At 53.3% G+C, this 22,539-nt stretch overlaps 2 protein-coding genes across 9 annotated transcripts in view; one reads left to right on the top strand and one right to left on the bottom strand.

The window, feature by feature from the left end:
- LOC125643910 (uncharacterized) overlaps positions 1 to 18,713 on the top strand; it is a 39,191-nt gene extending 20,478 nt beyond the window's left edge. For 5 of the 7 annotated variants that reach the window (XM_048867175.2, XM_048867176.2, XM_048867174.2 and 2 more), the window contains exons 17-30: positions 282 to 326; positions 532 to 675; positions 1,839 to 1,918; positions 2,324 to 2,486; positions 3,093 to 3,134; positions 4,735 to 4,866; positions 5,811 to 5,884; positions 8,319 to 8,403; positions 9,741 to 9,906; positions 10,659 to 10,735; positions 14,242 to 14,334; positions 15,146 to 15,292; positions 15,672 to 15,732; positions 16,702 to 18,713. In XM_048867175.2, the coding sequence (XP_048723132.2) occupies positions 282 to 326; positions 532 to 675; positions 1,839 to 1,918; positions 2,324 to 2,486; positions 3,093 to 3,134; positions 4,735 to 4,866; positions 5,811 to 5,884; positions 8,319 to 8,403; positions 9,741 to 9,906; positions 10,659 to 10,735; positions 14,242 to 14,334; positions 15,146 to 15,292; positions 15,672 to 15,732; positions 16,702 to 17,297 (1,905 nt within the window). In that variant the 3' untranslated portion in view covers positions 17,298 to 18,713. The remainder of the gene's footprint in view (positions 1 to 281; positions 327 to 531; positions 676 to 1,838; positions 1,919 to 2,323; positions 2,487 to 3,092; positions 3,135 to 4,734; positions 4,867 to 5,810; positions 5,885 to 8,318; positions 8,404 to 9,740; positions 9,907 to 10,658; positions 10,736 to 14,241; positions 14,335 to 15,145; positions 15,293 to 15,671; positions 15,733 to 16,701) is intronic. The other 2 variants (XM_048867173.2, XM_048867177.2) reach the window with 2 other exon arrangements.
- An 869-nt stretch (positions 18,714 to 19,582) lies between these two features.
- Positions 19,583 to 22,539, bottom strand: part of LOC125644027 (synaptotagmin-11) — a 30,041-nt gene continuing 27,084 nt past the window's right edge. For both annotated transcript variants that reach the window (XM_048867414.2, XM_075132956.1), the window contains exons 4-5: positions 22,091 to 22,257; positions 19,583 to 21,522 (exon numbers count right to left, since the gene is read on the bottom strand). In XM_048867414.2, coding sequence (XP_048723371.2) covers positions 21,361 to 21,522; positions 22,091 to 22,257 — 329 coding nt within the window. In that variant the 3' untranslated portion in view covers positions 19,583 to 21,360. The remainder of the gene's footprint in view (positions 21,523 to 22,090; positions 22,258 to 22,539) is intronic.

Here is a 22,539-nt window from a genome sequence, read left to right as displayed (position 1 = left end):
CCCCCTCCTTGACTTTCCTTTTCCAAAGGTATTTTGAGTGAGATTCTGCCTTGGGTTGGATTTCTCTACAGTCTGCCAGTCTCTAAACTACAGCAAAGTATTTCCATTTATTATTAAATTGGGGTGCCAAGGAGCCCCAGCCATGGCCCAGGACCCCATTGGGATAGGCACTGTACAAACACAGAACCAAGAGACGGTCCTGCCCCCAAAGAGCTTATGACCTAAATAACCAGTGACTGAAATGTATGTGTAAACTTCTGTATCATAATTCTGCTCCCCAGCCCTCAGAGCACACTGGCAGTGGGGAATGCGGTGGACACAAAAGGGTGAGTTCCTTCCTTGGCTCTGGTCCCCCATCTGTTCTTTTCCAGCCTTGAGATCTGCCTGGTGTGTTGTAACAATTGCCCGTTATCCAGGGGCCAGCCATGCTGCTGTGATCCGCGTGCACTGGTGTCCCACCAAGCATGGCTTTCAGGGCGGGCGGGCATCGGGAAGGTTCATACACATCTTGCTTTCTTCCCCCTCTGGCAGCTGGGCGGCGCTTCCGTTCTGCGGATTGAACTGGACGCCTGTAAGCAGGAGCTGGAGCTGGAAAAGAGCCGCAGTCAGGCTCTGAATGGCAAAGTGCAGCTGCTGCAGTCCAGGCGCTGGGACAGTGCTACTCCCCACCATGAGGTCGGTACCGTTCTAGGTGTCTCCAGAGCAGGGCTGGGTGTTGTACCCACATCTGTGCCATGATCTCTACTGAGCTATTTTCTATTGCTTGGTGCTGCAACCTCCCTAATGCTCAGCGACATGACGGTGACTCCATAGCGACTTCATTGTACATTTAAATACCCTGCATTTTAATTGTGCTCCTCAACCCTTACAGCATCCAGCCCACATGGGGCTGATCCGGCTTTGTCTCTGATCTGGCCTAGAACCTTAGTATCTCGTGACCACGGTTGCTTTTCCACCTGTTCTGTTCAGTGTTTGTATTGGAGCCGTGCAGAGTGTGTGCACATCTGTGCTTTGAATTTTGGCTGTACCCTGGTAGAACTCTCTGCTTAGCTACCAGCCAGGTGACGGTAACAGGATTCAAACTCAGTCCTTGCCACTCTGACTACAGAAGCCTCTGTCTGTTAAGCTAAAGAGATAACACTGTTCATTCAGTTGGTAGAAAGGACTGTTACAGATGTGCCAACCCTGCCTTCCCCGGTAAAGGGCAACGGTACACGTGCTACTATATCAGACCCTGTCTGACTTAGGCCCCAATCCTGCAATAGACTCCATAGTTGCAGATCTTCATGCCCCCGCTGACTGCACAGGCCTATGGTAGCAGATCCTGATGCAAGATCAGGGCTTTAACCACTTCCTGGGAGTGACTGTCTGGCATAGAAATGCAATGGAAATTGGACCCTGCAGTGTCCCTGTCCAGTCTGGCTCTAGCTGTGAGCTGCAAATAACCTCAGAACACACCTGTAGAATTAACAGATACTGAACAATAGTAGCCAAGAAGCCAGGGCTTGTGGCTAAAGCACAACCCCAACAGGCAGGAGACCTGGGTTCTGTTCCTGGCTCATTTGCTGACTTGCTCTGTGACTGTGGGCAAGTTGCGGCACCTCTTTGTGCCTCAGTTTCCTTTTCGGTAAACTGGGGTTAATGATACTGACCAACCCCACTGGGGAGCAGTGGGGCATTGACGTCACTGTCTGGGAGGTGATGTTGATGTGCTTCCGCTGCAGCAGGAGTCCAGATTCAGCCACCTCTTTGCAGAGGACAAGCTGCGAGCTGTGTGCCAGGGAGCAACAGGTCTGAGCTGCTGTTGCCTAGGTGACATCTCTGTGTGTATTTTCCAGCAGATCAAGTTCCCAGCAACCTCCAATACCACAGCAACATCTGGCTTAGAGATGGATTGTCTTGTGTCCTCTCCAGGAAGGTGAGTGTCTGTCTGTCTCCTGAAAGTCCATCAGTCCCATCCTGCATGCTGCCCTGACATACCCATATTCACTATGCCACATATCCAGCAGCATGTCTGACTGTCTTTGTGCTACTCACCTTACTCACCCCATTCTCCAGGCTGTATGTTACCAATGGCCAGCCTTGCGGGATGGCCATCCTGCTGCTTGAAAAGGGGAACAGGAAAAGGGAGACCTGGAAGGAAAGTGAACTTGGATCAGACTTTTATCTGCATGTGGGCTCTTAAAGTGATGATTGCAGCCCCTGGGGGCATTGGAGGACACCCTAGACAATGCTGTAGAGCAGAGTGAAGGTCCTTCCAGGGACTCTGCTGAAATGCGGATCATGTCCACTGATGGTGAACGGCATCTGCTTTGTATCTCAGTTCTCAGATTTCTAGTCCTCAAGGAGAACCGTTGGCCACGGAGAGCCCTCAGGGCTTGATGGCCTCAGGGGACCTGTCTGAGGTGGAGAGCCTGAAGCGGAAGCTCCAGAGGGAGACTGCATCCCAACAGGAAAAGGAGGAGCTGATCTGGACTCTGAGAGAGGTGCAGGCTGGATGTGTACTTTACAGCTGTTGTGTGTAGAGACATAGGAGGTGATGGAGGGGGAGGGTAGGAATCCCAGAGTGCTCTGCAGAGGACAGGATGGGTATCATGGAGTGTGATACCTTCTCTTTGGTCCCTTCCTGCTGATGAGTGCCTCCTTGGGAAGAGTCTGGGGGCCAGATTCTACTGTTACGCCAGGGTGAATCCACGGACAGTGGAGTTGCTCTGGGCTCATCCTGACTAATGGAGAGCACACTCTGTTCCCATGCGGCTAAGGAACTTCTCCTAACTATGGGGTTCAGGGGGTTCTGCAGAGCCCAATGACAGGAAACTAGGACTGAGACACTTGGCAGACGATAGTTACACAAAGGAAATATAGAGAGCCCCCCACTGTGGGGATGTACCAGGAGGTGGCCAGCCTCAGGGTATGGTGGGAATGAATATGTGCATCCCTGCGGGGGATGCCAAGAGATGAGGACACATGAAAACCAACCAACCATCTTCCAGGAGAAGAAAGTCCCTGCAGGCAGGCCTGGGAACAGCATGAGGAGGGCACCTAGGAAGAGAATGGGCAGGGAGGCTAAATCTCCTTTCTTTTACTGTTAGGAATTAGAAGAACTGAAACTAAAGCAGCCAGGAGACATCAAGGTGAGAGGAAACACCCTGACGTCTTTACACTGTTAGAGTGACTTGGTACAAGGTACAACTGCAGCCGTGCCAGTGGCATTCAGTAACCCATCTCGGCAGGGGTGGCCTGCAGGCTCTCAGAGCAGCCAGTTCTAGGGGTCTGATGCCACAGCTGAATGAAGCACTTATGCACATGCTTGATTTAAAGCCAGCGGAGTTGCGTAGATTTACACCAGCTGAGGATCTGGCCCTGGAGCGCTTTGTCCTTGGTCTGTTGTTTTCCTTAGTCTGAAATAAACAAGCCCCTGTTTTGCTCTGTGAGTCTGGCAGAAGTGTGGTGCACGGCTTGAGGTTCTTATCTGCTCCTCAGTACTGTGGTCTCTGAGCACCTTGTCATCTTCAAGGTATTGCTCTTCCCAGCCCCCCTCCCCCCCCGTGTGGTAGGGCAGTGCTATTACCCTGTTGTACAGCTGGGGTGCAGAGAGGCTGAGTGATGTGCCCAGGGTCACACCAGAAGATCTATGCTAGAATAAGGAATTGAACCCAGCTCTTTCAAGTCCTGGGCTAGTGCCCTAACTACTGGGCGACCCTTCCTCTCCAATGGGGAAGAATGGCAGGGTCCTGGGGAATGGAAGGTGTTGAAATAAATGGAAATTATTATTAAATGAATATAGTTGCTGCTAAGCCAAGAACATGGTGACACTGGCCATAATAATCACACGCAGTGTAGAGCCTTCCTGTGTTTCCCAAACAAGCTAGGAAACATGCAGAAAGCCTTGATAGCGGGGCTCGATCCGGGAACACACTGCGTCCACTTCTCTCTGTAAGGAATATGCTACGTTTCAAGGGTCTGAGTGTTATTCCATGTGGCACACAGCTTCCTTCCCACCTGTCCAACTTTTAGGCCACCATTTGGTTGAGCATTTTGAACTCTGACCTTCCAAGAGAGCGGCATGCAGGCCCAGGAGATCTCATTGTACGATCAAGGCCTTGGAGCTATGCAGTACATTTGGGCAGGTCTCTGACTCAGTCCTGGGAACTTTTGGAAGAGTTCTAAGAGGGTCAAAGGTTTTGCTTGAACTTGAATTCCATGGCTGGTCTATGCCTGGCACTGTGTCAGGACCCATGGAGAGGGAATGGGTGAGATACCCACCCTCATCTTCCACTGGCATCACTTCTCCTCGGTGTTGCCATGTAATGAGTATTGTTGAGAACTGAGGCGACGCATTCAAACTGTCACTCGGCCATGGATTAGCCCCAGCATGGCTGTGGAGTTTGACAATACTCCATAGGCTCACGCTGGCTTATGTGGACATCTTAAGGCTAACACCTGAAGCTGGTTGCATCCCATAGCTGGGGCTGGTGTAGGATCTGCTGATCTGGTGTGCGGCAATACCTGCTGAGTGACCTTGGCTAGAACAGCCTGTATCTTGAGATCAGGGAATGCGGCTGGTTTTATATTACATCCATTTCTAAAGCACCCATCACTGTCGTATCTGGAAGCGCTTTCATAAATGTGCTTGGAAATGGAATACTCCCTAATGGCGTCTGACTCTCTGCTCCTCCTCCACAGCTTATTGGCAGAGGAGACTCATGCCGATTTTTCTCTCTCATGCTTCAGGCCTCCCTGGAGGAAGTAGACACAGAGTTAGCGCTGGTCCGAGAAGAGCTGCAGAAGGTTTGGGACATGCTGAAAACACGTGATACGGCGCTGGAAGAACAACACCTGGAGTTAGAATCGGCCAGGAGCCAGGTACCAAACTTGTCTGAACATCCTGCAGAGACATGCCGGGTTATTACACTATTATTTGATTCCAGGAGCACTTAGAGGCCCCAGCTGAGATCAAGGCCCTGTTGTGCTAGGCACTGTACCAACACAGAGGATATGTCTACCGTGCAATCAGCAGGTGTGATTGCAGCATACCTGCGCTAGCTTGGATGGAGCCACTCACTAAAAATAGCAGTGTACCCTTGGCAGCATGGGTGATGGCACAGGCTGCCCTAGTTCTTAACTGATCAGGATTGTACACAGGCTGCAATTACACCTCCCAATTGCAGTGTAGACACAGCCAGAGTGAGACTTCCCCTGATCTAAAGAGCATCCAGTCAGAATAGACAAGCCAAAGGATGGCATGGGAAGGGAAGTGACTTGCACGTGGTCACTCCATTGACCAGCGTGGTCTCTCGAGTCCCAGGCCAATTCCCTGTCAGTGGAACCAGGCTGCCTCTCCCCTCAGACGGACTCATCTCAAAGCGGTGTGTGTTTCTGTGCCAGTATGTGTCCATTGGTTGGATCAGCTCCCTTAGTGGTTCTCCAGAGTTCACTGCACATGCCTGGCAGGTGGCTGGATTAGTCCCTGGCTGTTTCTGGAGATCTACCTCAACCCCAGTCTGAGCTGCCTACCCCCTTCTCTTGAACATCAGCAAATTAGATTGACCAGCAAAGAGCCCTCCCTACTCTGGTGTCAGGCAGGGGGTGACTCCCTGGGATAAGAATACAGCCCAGAACCAGCCATTGTACTGTCTGTGAATAAGGAACACCAGCGACAATATCAGAGGGCTTGTCTGGGCTAGCTGCTCATCTGGGGTAACTCAAATAGCCCTTGCGTAAGTAGCTAGCAGAGAGCAGGAGCGGCTGATGATGAACTAGGTGACTTCACTGAGTAACGCTAACCTGCATCCTCTGTCTATTGCCAGTACACTGAATGCAGCTCAGAGAAGCTGAGACTGGAACAACTTGTCGCCTCTCTGGAGCACCAGCTGGCGGAGAGGTACGGAGCTAGCAGGGATTCAGTCCTAGGGCAGTACTGAGCTCTGGGTGCTTCATATGCCGCCCCCACCAGGGAAACCCCAGGGGAGGCTGCGCTGTCTCCACTGCATGGCACAACTCCCCCGCCATGTAACTTTAAAAGGTATGCGCCAGAATCCTCCCTGGTGTAACTCCAGAGACTCCAGTGGAGTTGCACCGGGAATGAGCCTGGCCCTGTGTCTGTGAATAGAACAGCCATTGACCTGCAATGTGATGAGGTGGTGAGTGCAAATCTAGTAGACCTGTCCCCTCTAACATGTCTCCAGGTAGACCAAAGCTCTGCTCCACTAGCCTTTGGGAAGTTCCCAGGGGACACACCACCCCCATGTGGAAAGTGGAGATGCACGTGGGAAAGAAACAGTTTATTGCTTTTCAGGGGGGCATTTCTGTGCCTCTGCCTGGCTGCTGTAGTCACCTCATTTATAGCAGCGGCAGCAGAGGGGGCCCAGTGCCAGAGATGGTGACGTACAGAGAGATCTGGGTCCAGCATTCTGGAAGAGGGGGGCAGTTTGGGTCGAGAGTTTTGGTTCAGACCCATCTCTAGCAAACGGTTGTCTCAGCTGCGTCGAACCCCGCTCCAGCCACCAGAGAGAGGGATTGCGCTAGTTATTAAAGGGAAACGTTCCTCTTGGGCATGTGCCAGAAACTTCCTAGATGCCGCAATGTGTGGCAGCCAGCATTGAGGCCAGGACAGCCTGCCCCACAGTCAGCCCTGGGAACGCCAAACATCAGGAGCATGAGAGGCACTCCTGGTTCAGGAGGCAAGTTCTCTCTAGACCCACCAGCCAAAAGCTGGAGCTGGGCCATATCCCTAAGGTGTTCACCAGCTGGGGTCAGCACAGCTGGATCCCGAGCCATCTGTAGTACAGTGATAACATAGGTAGCTGCGGATGAGTCACCTATCCAGGCCCAGGAGCCCATCCCGGGCCAGGAGAGTGGTTTGTTAAAAACCTAGTTATAAAGCAAGCCCTTCCACCATGGGGTGAAGGCTGCCACAGGCAGGTTCTGGCAGGCTCCCCACATGGAAGCCCTATGCTGGGAGAGCAACTGAGAGCCAGTGTGTCCCTGTAGAGCTTAACTGCTGCGCTGGGGTGGAGCTGGGCCCCAGGTCTTCCAGAGCAGAAGGGAACTGATGGGAGCCCTTGGAACTAGATTGATAGGGCCCCTTTCAGCCAGAAGAGCCAGGCTGAGGGCTGGATGGCATGGAGCTACGGCCCCATGTTGGGAGTGGGATCGGCCAGGGAGAGGGGGAGGAGCAAACTAGGCTCTGCCACTTTGGGAGAGGATAGCGTCGGCCATGGCGCTAGCTCCTTGTACTGGCCTGGGTCATGCCGTGCAGTGGGGAAAACCATGGGAGACGGGCAGGGATGAGCTTTCCCTACAAGCTGCCCCTCACAATGAAGTGAGCTGTATTCTTTTGGATGAACACATCCAATGAAGTGAGCTGTATTCTTTTGGATGAACACATCCAATGAAGTGAGCTGTAGCTCACAAAAGCTTATGCTCAAATAAATGGGTTAGTCTCTAAGGTGCCACTAGTACTCCTTTTCTTTTTGCAAATACAGACTAACACGGCTGCTACTCTGAAACCTCACAAAGTGTTATCCTGACTTTTCCATAAGGCTTCTCTCTCCACCCTTAGTGGGGGTGGGGCTCCCTAGGGATCTGCTAAAGGCCCTTATGTCTCTCCACTGGCTCCAGGACACTTCAGCTTTCTCTGCTCCTGGGAGAGCTGCACCGCCAGCCCTTCCCTATTCTGGAGACCCCCTCTAGCCTGGGGGGCCTCAGGCTGGACTACCTCTCCTGCATAATCCCTGTAGGTTTCCAAGGGGAGCACCAGTTCCACCCCTGTCCGCCCATCCCTCCCCACACGCCCTGCCTGGGTTGAGGGACAGGGCAGGGATGCTGCTGCAAGGAGTGGCTGATGTTTTCCCATTGCTCATAGGACCTGTGCATGGAGAGTCCTTCTGTGCACTGATCTCTGGGGCACAATCTGACCCCGCGAGCACAGTCTCGTGGTGTGCTTCCTCGTCCTTCCTCGCTACCTACATAGTAGTCTGGGCCTGCATGTGCATGGGCTTATGTCACCCACCTCTGTTTAACAGGGAGCAGGTTGGTTACCAATGGGAGAAGCCCACCCCTTATAGCATCTTGAGCTCCCTGCTTGGGGCTCTGCTCAATGCTCTTGAGCCACGAAGCCTTATGGGACCGTGTGGAGCTGCGACAAGAGCAGTATGAGTTACATGCGGCTGGAGCCTCTCGAGACCGGACAGACCTCCAGGCCCCTGGTTACAGACTCTGCAACATAAAAGATGGTGCAACAGTGGGTGGACCGGAGGGTGGAGGCTCTTCCAGAAAACAGGCAGTTTCACTAAAGCAGGGACTTGTGTCCACAGAGAACAGGCATTGAGGCACCTTCGACAAGCAAGTGAGATGGAAAAAAACAAGCTGGAGATTCAAGCCTCTTCATTAGAGCTGAAGGTAACGCCTGAGAAAGCTGTGCGTCCGTGTCCCCCCTCCATGCAAGGACACTCCAAGGAAAGGCTCATATGATTTTGTGTGGGGGGTGTCACTAAATTCGTACTGTGATCGTAACACAGATAGGGCCAGATCTTCCTTTCCAGCTCCATCTTACCCCATCTGCACAACAGCGTCACACTATGGCTAGGACTTTCCAGAGGACTCCGCGGCAGGTCGGATTTTCGAGTGCTTGGCCCCCACAGGTGGGGCCAGATTTCCAAAAGAATCCAGCAGCCAATGTGCACCCAAGAACACGTGGCTGATTCTGAACAGCACACTCGAGAAATCTGTTCATAACCTCAATCCTCTGGAACATTGTGGCCATTGCGTGAAGCTCTTGAGATGATCAGAGAGGACAGGGCTGGAGAGAACCTCTTGTGCCGGAGACTATCCTTTGTGCAGCTGCACAGGTGTGTCCTCGGCCTATGTCTCCTCTAGTCTGCCCCTATCTCCATGACATCCCTGGGCAAGTTAATCCAAATTGTCTAGCTGCCCTAATTTACATTTTCCCCTCACACGCTCCGGCTGCTACTACTTGTTCCATGGAGAGGATGGACAGGGGAGGATACCCAGGCAGGCTGGGGAGTGGTTGGGGGGGAGGATACTAGGAGAGGCTGGGGAGTGATTGGTAGTGTGAAGCAAGAGAGCTAATTAGCACTGACGGTGGGTATGAAGCCCTGGAAATGCTCTCTGCACTCACCATCCCCTCCCAACATCTAGCAGGCTGGAGTGAATGCTGCCGATGAAGAGCAAGGATGATGTGTGATGTTATCGCGGGGGTCTGGATGGCACAGGAGACTGAGGCTGAGCTGTGGAGCCACCGGTTCAAATCCAGCCCTGCTCCTAGGGCTCTTAAAAGCTGGTGGCAGGTTGGCAGCCACCATGAAAGAAGATTGGGGTTTTGGCCTGGCTCCTAGGGGATGGAGGTGCCTGCATTTAAAACCGCACCCCCACAGCCAGCATTAGTGCAATCCCTGCTGGCAGTCGCAGCACAGAGGACAAGGATCAAATGGGCCATGGGGACTGAACTCCACACTCCTCCTTGTGGGGCTCCCACTAGGTCAAGAGAGAGGCACATTTGCAGTGTGGTGGAGGAAAGCTGGTGCAGCTGCTGCCTGTGCTATACCTATGGACAGAGGTCGTCGCTCTCCCATCCCAATAGGCTATGCTATCCCTTAGGCCAGAGCCTCTCTCCCACTGGAAATCCTGGACAGTCTGTGGCTGTCTCAGTGATTGGCCCATGCGCAGGTCACACATTTAAATGCTCCTGTCTGACCTCCCCTTTGCATCCTGACTAGCTGGCAGAAGTGGAGGTCCTGAGAGATGACGCCCACCGACGCCACCAGGCATCCGGCCCCACAGAAGTACAGAACTGGGGCCTCAGGCAGAGCCGTGACAGTCACTCCCAGGGAAAGTGCTCCCGGTGTGATGCCTTTCTGGCCCAGCTGAACAAGATGATTCAAAGTAAGGGCTTCTCCCTGTAAATAAAAGCTGCTCTGACTCACGGAGGTTAGGAGGCTCAGTTCATCAGCGTTTGCAGAGGGCCTGGAGATCCCTGATGGCAGGTGCTGGAGAATCACTTACTGGACTCTGAGTTCTTTCTTACACAAGTGTGGTGACTGTCACCTGCTGGTCCATTCTTTCTCCCTTCCCTACATGATCACCCCGAGTCTAATGTCCTCTGCTGGTTTGACTTGCTCAGCTGCTCTCTGCAGGGGCAGTGGTGGCATCTTGGTCCCTCCTGTTCTCTCCATTTGGCCCAACAGTTCAGTTTCCAGAGGACTGAAATACTTTGACTGAAGTCTTGGGCTTAATCTAGGGGGAGCTGGGTGAAATTCTCTGGCCTGGCCCATGCAGGAGGTCAGACTAGATGATAGCTCAGTGGTTTGAGCACTGGCCTGCTAAACCCAGGGTTGTGAGCTCAATCCTTGAGGGGGCAAAAATTGGGGGTTGGTCCTGCTTTGAGCAGGGGTTTGGACTAGATGACCTCCTGAGGTCCCTTCTAACCCTGATATTCTATGATCTGATGGTCCCTCCTGGCTGTTAATTCTATTGGCACCCTGGACCTGAGCATGATGGTTAACAGGAAGGCTCTTTTGTGGGGGGGGTGTGGACAAGGCACTTGCTGGCTGAGGAGTGCTGGACTCAATGTTTGCAGCTGCTGCTATAACATTTTCCTCACCCCGTCTCTCCTTCACTGTTTGCTTTGGCTCCAGGCTGTACAGAGAAAGGGGCTGCGCTGCAGGAGGACCAGGCCTTGACCTACTTGTGTGACCTGCAGGGGCTCCTCAAGGTGAGTGACAGTAGAGGCCCCCTGTGGGACAGCACAGCTCATGCAGGGGTTTTAACATCCCCTGAAGGAACTCCAGTCCATTTCTGGGTCCGTTTCTGTCCCGGTTCTGCCTCCAAAGGGCTCCCACCGGGAATGCAGGGTTGCCGGATGATGCTGCAGGGATGTGGAGAGCTGCTCTGTGTGCCATCTCAGTTGTGACCCTCAAATCTGCACCATGTGTCTCACTGTAACAAAGTCGGAGAGTTAGGGGCATGTTCAACAACCCCAGTGCCCATCAGTGGCACCCTCTGGGCACAGAGACCTCAGACATAGCCTTGCCTAGGACTTTGTATCCAACCACCTAGCTGCTCCTTTAATATTTTTAGTATGGTTGTGAGGTCCCATTGTGCTAGGCGCTGTACAGAGACTAGAAAACAGTCTCTGCCCTGAAGAGCTCACTTCACTTTGCTTCCTCACTTCTTTTCCCGTTTACACAGAGGTGGAGGGCCCACAGTTCTCCTTCGGATCCATGGCACTGGTCTTAGAGTTCCAGCCCTTTTCTTTCCATCGTATTGTCAGTCTCCCATGCCCTTTCTTGCCATCCTCTTCCTCCCAGGCTTTCTTTGCTGTTCTTCTCCCGTTCCTATCACACGTCCAGCCCACCACAAACATGCACTTTCCAATCTATCTATCGCTCACAGTCCCAAGTTCATCTTCCCCCTAATTTCTTCCATGTGCACACTGACTACCTGCCACCTGCCTGCCATCCTCCTCAGTATATTATTTTCTACTGCCTGTATCTTCTTTTCTCCCATCTCCGTAAGACCCATCGTTTCAAACCAGAGAGCAGGCAGGGACAAACACACACAGCGTACGCTTCTCATTTCAATTTGTGCCTTAATTGATGATCCCACAGTACTCCTGCCACCCATGCACATTACTCTTTTAATTCTCCAGCCCTCTCCCCAGTGGCACTAATGTAAGTAGGGGAATGGTTCCGCTATTGTGGGGAACTTTCCTGGCTTATACACTACGCTGGTGAAATGAGCTAGCGAAAGGATGAGTCCTCACTCCCACTCCTTTAACCCAGAGACCTGCCTGACCTAGAGGGCTCCCCTTCCACGCTCCTGTGTGGCAGAGTCCTCATAACCCCAACAAGGCTGGGCCCAGGATTCCTGGCAGGCTTTACCCCCAGTCTTATCATGATCACTTAGGGTAGGGGCTAAGGTGTCCCCACTCCGGGGTGCTCTCTCCGCACTGGACACTTTCCTGACCCACTGATCATTGCCTAGAGTTCAAAGCAAATACAATTTATTAAACAGCAGTCAATTTTTAAAAAATAAGGAAAAAATGGGAAAGGTTAAAGGAAAACACATCACCCCGTTCTGCAGCACGGGGACATCACAACCAGCCGTGGCTGGAATGTCAGGGCAGTTCACAACCTGTTCCTCTCGTCCTAGGCCTCATGCCCAGGCCCTGGCTGTGCTGCAGGGATGCTGCGGGTCGGACGCTTGCTCTGGCAGGGGCCACACACCTTCAGGCTCTAGGTGGCAGGACCCTTCTTCCCAGCGTCAGCCCCCCGTCAGGGTTACGATCCCCCTCCAAGTCTGGCCAGCAGAGCCTCTTGGCTGGGGGCATCTCCCTGCACTGGGCCCGCTGCCCAGCGTCCCCCTCGCTCTCCCCAGCTGCTCACCGCACCCAGCACCAGACTGCCTGAGCTCCAGCTCCAGCCCCACTCTGCCTCAACACTCCTAGAGCTTTGCCTCCTGGGCTGCTCCTCCGGCCCCTCAAGCTCCTGCTCTCTCCTTAGCTCTGCCCCTCTGGGCAGGCAGCTCCAGCTCACATGGAGGACAGGACGCCACACTCCCGACTCCCTTATTGGCCTCCATGTGTTGTCAATCAGGCTGACTAGAGCATTGGCCTCTCTCCATTGGCCCTGGGGACTGTCAGTCTCAGGGTCTTGATTTCTCATCAGCCCTTCTCCTTTCTAAAAGGCCCCATTAAGTTCCAGTGAGGGGCCAGCAGTCCCCTTACACTCAGCGTACTTCCCAAGTACACAAATTCTTTCTTCCAATTCAGCTTCTCTCCTAAAACATCAACCAACAGCGCTTCTTCCACTGTCCCTGCTTGCATAACTCCAGTTCCCTCTGTGTTTCCCTTCAGACCATGGGCTTCAAACACAGATGCCTGCTCTGCTACTGTATTACCAAGCTAAAAGACAAGGCAGACAAAGAGAAATAAACCCATTGTTGCCCTGTCTCCCATGAGACCTATCTCCCCTCTGGTTGGAGTAAATGCTGCAAATTAACCTTCACACCCCCTTGAGTTGGTCCTAAACAAACCAACATTTTACTGGCTATGGTCCAGAAACAGAGAGAAAAGCAGAGAGGCTGGGTAGTGGTTAGAGCACCAGCCTGGGGCTTGGGGGACATGAGTACATTTCTGCCCTCTGCCTCAGTCTCCCTGTGGGACCGTGGGCAAGTCACTTAGGGCCAGTTTTCCAGAAGGATCTAGGTGCCCGATGCAGCTAGGTGCCCAGTGGGATTTTCAAAAGCCTATTGGCATTGTTAAGTGCCTAAATCCCTTTGAAAACCTGCCCTTAATTTCTCTAGTCCAGCTCTCCAAAGGGAGTTAGGTGCCTAAATACCTCTGAGGATCTGGGCCTTTGAGCCTCAGCTACCCATCTGTATAATGGGGTTGGGAGCTCTGTGCTTCCCCCCAGGGGTGTGTGAGGATAATACATGAAGGCTCTGGAGGCACTCAGTTCCTGTGGTGCGGGGAGCCAGGTGAGTCCTAAGACAGTCAGATACAACAGCAAGACATACAAACACCATGGACTGCATCACTCAACTGGCCCTAAATGTGGTAACAAAGCACCACAGGGCACATCCCCTTATCAGAATGTCGCTCAGTCAGGTTGCTCCTGGCCAGCTCGCAAAGTTGCACCCTCTTTAGGACACCTGCTCCCCAGCCTCAGCCTGGGTCAGTCTTGCCTATTGCTTAGCCCATGAGATATCCAGATGTAGCAATGCTCCAGGCTGTAAAGGCACAATCTGCCTTTCTGGGCCTCAGTTCCCCATGGGTACAACATAGCTAATGCCACTCCTTTTCTCCTGCACTTTAGCTGGCTGGTCTGTAACATCTTTGGGGCAGGGACCAGTTCTAGTACGGTGCCAGGCACAATGGGGCTCTGATTGCGCATGGAGCATCTCAGCGGAACCATGATACAATAGTCGTTAAGTTAGTAACACCGTGGTGATGGGACAGTTCTGAGACCTTCTTGGAGATCTAGAGAAACTGCCCTTTCCAGGGAGACATGGGACAGCCCCTAATGGGCTAAGCTCTGACCACTAATCCATTCAGAATCCCTGCATTGTAGATGGTTCGGCTTCCCTGAACAGTCTCCAGGGTGCCTTTTTGACCCCTCCACCAACTGGGACGAGGAGGTGGAACTGAAATAGAACAGAGCGAGAGATCCGAGTCCATTCATCGCTCCGCCCTGCTCATGTGGGTCTGTTTCTCCGCAGAGGCTGAGTCACTGCGCGGCCGACCAAGTCACAAGGAGCCCCCAGGAAAAGAGCCAAACCCTGGAACAGCAGCATCGGCTGGTGACCGAGCAGGTAACAAACCATGCATTCGTCTTTGTCTCGGGCTCTCTGACTCATCATAGTCTTTATACTTCTCTGAAGCGGGCAGGTGGTCTCCGGGGCAAGGGAACCATCACAGGCAGAATTCTGCTGTCAGAGCAGCTGTGTGAGCATGGGCTCTGGCATGTGGCTGCGTGAACATGTTCACATTGAGGGGAGGTAGCCAAAAGCCCTGACTGAAGTTGCATGAGGCATTTGAGATTACAGGGATGGATGGAATATCCCAGCTAGCCGGAGCAAGGCACAGGAAGGCAGGGGTGGCTACAAGGAGCTTGGGAAAGTGTGGGGGTATCCCAAGGACCCAGAATGGATGGAAAGTAGAACAGGCTTCCTAGTTACTGTCCAGAGCCTCTTGCACCTGGAGATTTAGGCCAGTGCCAGTGGGGGCTCATAGAGCCCCTGAAATTCACTCTCTGCTGCTCCAGCAGCTCAAGGGCTTGTTCAGACAGAGGCAGCAGCTGCAGTCAGGGCACAGGAAGCTGTCGAGAGACCAGAAGGACAAGTGCTCAGTGGAGCAATGGGTGAAGAAATCTCAAGTGGTAAGAACTGCCTACCCCTGTCCCCGCCCCACATTAGTCCAGCTCCATGCAGCCCATCTTCACACCCAGGAGGCGACTGCAGTAAGGCCGGTGCTGGTTTGGGGTGTTGGGACACAGGCAGCAATTGGGAATGTGGGAGTCGGTTGACTCTGAAGGGCTGTCAGGTATGAGTCACGAACCCAGCAGGTACTCCTGGTATCTGCCATGAAACCACTATCGTCTTTGGTCTCATGTGGTTTCTACAGAACACAAGAGGAGCCATCAAGCCGCACGGGAAACCTCCGCAGGAGCTAAAAGAAAAGCAGCAGCCTATGCCAGGAGATCTGGGCTTCTCCAACAGCACCGATGAAGCGCAGAGCCTCAGGCTGCAACTGCAAGAGAAAACAGAAATGGTATGGCCCTGCCCTGCCCCAGGGAACGCACCACAGCTCAAGGGCAAGCCCGGTACTGAGTGGGGAGCTGTAGATCTGGCTCTCCTGAGGCAGCATCAAGCTGGCCAGAGGCTGCAAATCAGTTTGAGCATCAGTGCAAACTCCTCCTCTGCCATCCACCATTATGGAAGGATCCCCAGGCCCATGTGCTGCAAGAGCCCATCATGCTCTGTGCATCCTACTCCACACCTTTATCCCTCTGTATCAGATTCTCTGTCTGCCTCTTATGGAATCTGCCATTTTCATGGCCTCCCGCTAAAATATGTAGATGTGCAAGGGGCCATCCAGGCAGCATACCCACCGCACGGTTTCTAACAGAGCTGCTCTGCATTGTTTCCAGATTTCAGCCATGGCCTCTGAGATCCAGGGACTGCAGCAAAAGAACGAACACCTGATGAAAGGTAGGGTGGCGGCATTGCCACGGCACCAGGCTGCTGCTTGCAGCTGTACTGCAGGGCAGCGGGAATGGGGTGCTGGGCCAGCAGAGACCGAGGTAGGCTGCTCATTTAAAAACAAACAGTAAAAAGTGAAAGCTCAAGGCCTTTCTGCAGACTAGGGCCTGATCCTGGGAGATGCCGAGCGCTCTCAATCCCACCTGGTTTTAATGGGAATTGAGGTCGCTCAGAACTAGATCCTCAAAGATGTTTAAGGGACTAACTCCCATTGAAATCCATGAGAGTTAGGAGCCTAAATATCTTTGAGGATCTGGGCCCCAACGCCTACATGAAGAGAGACAATCTCTCTCCAGATTAAGGCCTATGTTAGGAATCACCATGTCTCTGAACAATCCAACAATCCTCCATGTCTAGGATCCTGCATCTAGTTTCTGGATGCGTCAGAGGAAGGCAGGACAGCCTCCAGGGCACTCAGCGCAAGCACAATATCATGCCATGACGGGAAGGCATGTTTGAGCTGGGATGTTAATAGCCTTTGATATTTTTACCCTAACATATGTGACCTCAGCTGCTGCTATTTTATAGACTAGATTTCAGCATTTACCCAGCCGTTTGCCTTAGTAACATCCTGTGGCAGTGAGTTCTGCAGCTTAATGCATATTCTGCAATTTCAACCTTACCTTTGGCAGCTGTAACTGGTTTGCTTTATAATTCCATTGAGTTTCCCGCTCCCTTTCCTGCTCTTTGATTGGAAAAGGTGACTGGGGGTCTCTGCTTGACCATTCATGGTGTTCCACTGGGAGAGCACAGTCCATCCTTGCGAGAACCCATGACTGCAGCGGAATTGCAGCAGGAGTTAGTCCCAGTGGTCTAGCACTCCTTGCTGAGGCCGTTGAAAGGAACTGCCGCCTAGAGTTTTGCAGTGGAATTGATCATCTGATGCCCGTGACAATCTCCTTCCTCTTCTCCTAACAGCGAAACTGCGGTTTCAGCAGCAAATCCAGGACATCCGCAGCCTCCAGCAGCAGCGACAGGAAAGGAGCGCCTCAGACCTGCTGGTTCCTAGGCTCTCCAGCCGGCAGGAGCTGGAGTTGGGGCTGAGCCAGTGGAGTGAAGGCTCTGCACCTCCGTCTGGCGGTGATCCCCATGCCTCCTCCCTCTGCCCCCTACACAGCAGAGCGGCTCTGTACCTAGCCAAGCTGCCTGAGGCAGGAGACGAGCTGTGTTGCTTCAGTTCTGAAAGCAGTGGCGGTCAGTCCCACAGGTCCCAGGCAGGGTCAGAACCGCCAGTGCTACCACTGAGCAAGCTCCCTGCTGATCCTGTAACCGGGAAGCTGCCTCCTCCTTCCACGCTGCCCCTCCCAGCCTCCAATTCCGCATCTGGCAAATCCTCCCCTGAGGCCCGCTCCTCCCCAGTGAGCCCCCGGAGTCAGCCTGGCAGCCAGGAGTCCTCGTACACTCCCAAGGGAGCAGTGCTGCTCTCGCCGAGACCCTTTCGGGCACAACGACTGGGCTCGCCCTTTAAATTCAGAATGAGCCCGGAGCCCCCAGGGGAAAGCTGTGGCAGCTGAAGCACCCTGTCCGTTGAGGTCAGACTAGATGATCACAACGGCCCCCTTCTGGCCTTGGAATCTATGAATCCTGCATGGCTGGGTACACGTGGCTTTGAATGATCTGCTCTGTGCCCTCTCCTTATCTTCTGAGCTGTTTGCCGTAGAGCCTGGCTGGTAAATGAATGAACATAGCATGTTCTCTTGGAACTGGCTGTTTCCCCCTCGCAGCGGGGGAAGGTGGTCTCCTGACCCTTTGGGTTGGAATTCAGATTGGGGGCATTACAGGGGAGGGGCTGTTCTTGCACTAGTTGGGCAACTAAGTCCAACAGTCCTCAGTGCCCCGCACACCTGGGCCTCCTGGAGCAGGGAGCCACCAGCGTGGTCTGTGAGCAGCAAATGGTTCGATGTACGCTACAGGTTCTTCCCCTCCCCTCCTTGCCTGAGCATCTGAGCACCTGCAGCTCATGCGTTAAGGGATTTGACTCACTTTTGCCATGCATAGTTCATGCTTTCGCTCGTCTTCTCCCCAGGGGAAGAACTGTGTGCTGTGGAGTGTTGGAAAACATACCCCCTGCTCTGTGTTTATATGGGCAAGGGCCGGTCAGAGGGGTGCGCCTGGCACCTAGACCATGAGGTGGGGAGGGTTGTGACGGTCCTTAGGTTCATCCCACAGTCTGAGGCTGGCCCCCAAGACAGCTCTGCCTCCTGCACAGCCGAGCTTTACCCTGAAGTTAGGAAGTGCCTTGATGCCACAGGAGCAGAGCCCAACCAGGTCCCAGCCCAGAGCTTTAGGTGATCTTCTGCATAGGCTAGGCCTCTTCTATTCCCCTGAGATGGGAAGCTTGCTTTTCTTTCCCTGGACAGCTCAACCTCCAGAGGGAGAGGAGGCTGTAGATAGAGTACCCCAAGCTATGCAGGCTCAGCTGCTGCATTGAGGAACAGGCAGCAGAGCGGGCCCATGTAGCTCACTGCCTCCAGTTCCCTTCTCCCTAGCAGCCCTGCCTTCAGAGCCATCAGGCAATGATCACTCCATGGGCCCCCTTTTGCATTGTAAGCAAGATCTCCCTTACTGCTCACTGCTGTGCTGCCATAGCCCTTCCAAAGCACCAGAAGACTTGGTGGAGGGGGCAGGTTCCCCACTGGCAGTGTTTGGGTTTCCCGGGGAGGTGGGTTTCAGTGGTGGGCAGCTAAGGATTGTCAGCATAGTCACAGATGGATTTGATTTTTGTGAAGGCCTGATGCCCTCTAGAGCAGGCCTTGATCCTCTCCCCCTGCCCTCCATGCAGCCCTGTGCTTGCTGTGAAATCCCCTTGGCATCAGGCACCGATCGCTGTCCCTGCAGCTGATTTCTGGGGTGGGAGCGAATCCCCACCCTCATTATTCTGCTTCCTGTGTGGATAACGTGTCTGTCTTCCATAAAGGACTGGAATGTGCTGTGCTGCCTCAGACTGTTCTTCTGCTGCGCCCCCAGGGACGGGAGGCTGGGCATCAAGGCTGACTGGAAGATGGCCAAGAAGCTAATAGCAAGGAAGCCTTTTTACTTGAGTCGGGCAGGAGTTCTAGATCTAGGGGGAGGAGAGCCAGGTTCTAGTTCAGCCCATTGCTGTACTAAGGGTGCAAGTAGGCTTCCCAGTGTTTGGCGTATGAGGAGGGGGGGGGTTGGCTTCCTTTTCCAGATGGGGACACGCTGCCGATGAACATCTCACAGTTAGTGCCCTGTGATTCGCTCACTATTAGGGGTTTATCCTGCCACCCGTCACCGCTGCATCTCAGCCCCTTCGGTGTAAAATCAACAGCAACTGGAAGGAAATTAAACACCTTGTTCCTCCTCAGCTTCAGTATCGCCCACATTCTGCCCTTCTCACGAGGTCGCCAACATGGGCCTGTGTCAGGCAGGCCAGATGTGGCACAAGGACACCATCTCCACCGGCCCAGGGACCATGGCCGTTTGAACCTGCACAGCGACGGCAGGGCTGGAACGCCCACGCCGCGCACAGGCCACAGGAGTTAAAGGCGACTCATAATAATAGAGGGCCTATGACACACAGGTGAGCAGTTCTAAATCCAGTAAGGAGAGAGCAATGCTGCAGCTACACAACAGCAGTTCCTCCGTGTGTACATACACACCTACAGTCCATGTACATATACGTCCCCTCAACACAACCAACAAGCCAGATTATTTAACAGCACCATTCACCACCGAGACTTGGGAGTTTAATAACAAAAGCCCAAGGAAACCCCCTTAATATTGTTCTGACATCAATACAGTCGCATGGCAGGAAATGACATCATGGAGGCAGTGATACACTTTCAGAACAAATTCCTTTTATTTATTTAAAGGGGAAAAGTGGATGGAAAACACAAAGGTCTGAGCCAGCAACCAGCTGTGGGGCTGCAGGCCTGGGTCCTGCACGATAGTGATGGCTCCCTTCCCAATGATGTCACTTCCTGTCTGGCATCTTGGGAGCCTAACAAGCCTCTATGGAAAGCTGCTGTGTTTTAAAAATAAGTTTCCAGGCTAGTACCTTCTCATGTCCCTGGGAGGGTGTATTATTCATTGACTGGGGACTGTGTTAAGTATCCGACTGCTATGGTTGCAGCTTGGTTTGATAAGAGGACATGAATGAAGAGATGCTGGGGTGATGGGTTGGCCTTTGGAATAGGCATAAAACTACAGCTGCATTTGGCAGTAACAGCCCAGCAAGCTGCAGCTGCTCTATGCCAAGCTGGCACTGCCAGCATTACCTCAGTGTTGTATCGGAAGGGGACCACGGCTTAATAAGGGATTCCCTCTGAAGATTCAGTGACATCAGCGGAATCACAGGAAGATGGGCTCTCCTGGATCCACCTGCAGAAGCTCGTCCCTGCAACCTTCTTTTTTTCACGTTGTAGCCCGGCCCTCCAGCAGCAGCTCTGAACTCCAGAACTGAGGTTCCAAGTAAAGTGGGGAGGATTATGCACCAGAGAGATGCATCCAAGGGCAGGTCCAAGGTGAGATGTGCAAGAGTTCGACACTCCATTTTGAAACAATGAGGTGGGAGAACGGGATGGAATCTTGTATTTTATGCAGGAAGTTGGGGATAGGGAAAATGGCCTTCCAGCCCTTCTGTGACCTCTTCCCTGCCCATGCTCAGGGCAGATGGGTTCCTCCTTCACAGGGACCCCACAGATCAGTGCTCTACACAGTACAGCTAGCTTGGGCTTTTTTACACAGAGATCTAGAAATCAAGGCTGACATTTCATCCATGTGTGGTCCGGCCATTCCCTATGAGTGGGCTGGAACAGACTGGAGGTTGTTCTGACTGTAGCACTGATTGTACCTATTACGCTGAGCAGAATTCACATAAATGCAGCAGGGGCCACACCCAGCCCAAAGGAGGTGTAATTCTACTGACTTCATAAGAGCATCAAGCATGCGGTAAGTGGTCATCATAACTACAGTGAAGTCAATGGAGTTGCGCCTGGTTATCCTCAGGCTGGATGTGGGTCAGGGCCTCCAAGACTGTCTTAAATTTGATCACAGGTTACTGTCTTGGTCTGGGGAGAGGGGACAACAAGCTTTGTTGGTGTGCCAGCCTGGAATCCTGAGCAAGCCTGGAACATGTGAAGCTTGCTCCTTCCATCTGTCAATGCTCTTTCCTCTCCTCTCCACGCTCTGACTTCCCTCTGCTCCCTTCCCTGTCTCATGTCCCTGGGCCCATCTCCTGCCCTCCTTTTGATGCCACTGCTGCCAGTGCTGCCTTCCCCTGGGCCAATGTCCCAACAGCAGCCAGGACTGACAGTGGGGCTCTTTCCCTTTAATTTCAGATATATGCTCTCTATCAAAGATACTTAACAAGGAAAGTCTCTGGCTTTGCTTCGAGTTCCTTGCTGCTCCAAGTCTTGGTGGCCTCGAGGCCATCCAGGGCAGCACAGAACAGACTCGCACCACGTAGGAGACGAGACTTCTGACATGACTGCAGTTCTTAACCCAGCTGCACAGCCAGCAGGAACCACCCGCTCGTGCATTGGCACTGACTTCCCCATCCTGCTCCGACTGAGGAGCTCCAGTGAGACACCTGCCGACTGGCCGTAGGGAACCTCAAGGGGAGAGGCTGAAAGCATTCGGCTGAATCACATGCCACCGTGCGGATTCCATGTGCCCTCGGCGGCACATCTCCTTCCAGTGGAGCAGCCCTGCCTCTGGGACGTGGGGTCCAATCAGCACTCTGCCCAGGGTACAGCTGCGCGTATAGAGACGAGTCTTTGGGGAGGAAGGGGAAAGGCAGCATGAGGCAGGGAGGAGTCAATGGGAGAAGCAGCCAGAAGGCTCGGCAAACAGCCCTTCCCCTGGAAACGCCATCGCATTCCGACAGCCCCTTGCAGACAGCAACTAGTCCCAGCATCTCCTCCACAAATACCACCTGTGCCAACACCCCCCATAGTCCCTTCCAAATGCCACCATGTGCCAACCCCCTACAAGTGCCAGCTGCCTTGACAAATCCCTTAACATTCCACTGAGGAGCCAACCTTACCACACCAAAAACACTTCCCTGGGGCACTGAGTGCCTACTGGTACCAATCCCCCTGAAAATGCCCCTGAGCATGAACCCGCCCTAACAAACCACCCGGCTCCAACAAACCTCCCCGCATATGTCACCACCCATTTGCCAGCCTGCCCCTGCAAATGCCCCACTATCACCTGCCTGCTCTGGAATTGGTGCCTGCACTGATAAATACCCGCCCCCGCCCCTGCCCCCTTTATGCCCTGCAGCATGCTAATATACCATCTGATACACACTGGTCCCCACTCCCGCTCCTGTCCCTCCGACCTGCATGATGGTGAACTCCAGGCACAGCTGCTGCTCCTGGATGTCTCCTTCAGGGATGCTGAAGAGGAAGGGCATGTTCCACACAGGGTTGTAGCTGGCTATGGACTTGGTCTCCTTCCTGTCCATGACTCGCCCATTGTGGTAAAGGTGAATGACAACGTAATGGTCTGGGAATGGAATTGGAGAATAAGGAGACTGCCGACAGCGCGGGATCTGCTGTGAACAGACACAGGTTTGTTCTTGGACGCAGTGAGGCTCAGGAGGAGGTAAGTTGGGGCATCTGAATAGGTGTGTCCCGTCTCCCAGAAGCTCTGTGTCAGACCCTGTGGAGCTATCAGGATAGAATGGAGAGAGCTTTGAAGCAGTGGACACTCCCATCAGTGCTGGTCAGAGGGCCCCGGGCCTCGGAAGGTCATTTAAACAACAGAAGGCCTCTGAGCCAACTACTC

Source organism: Caretta caretta, chromosome 10 (assembly GCF_965140235.1).
Source record: "Caretta caretta isolate rCarCar2 chromosome 10, rCarCar1.hap1, whole genome shotgun sequence".
NCBI classification, from domain to species: Eukaryota; Metazoa; Chordata; order Testudines; family Cheloniidae; genus Caretta; species Caretta caretta.
The sequence above is the reverse complement of the archived record's forward strand: the minus strand, read 5'-3'. Positions and strand labels throughout refer to the sequence as shown.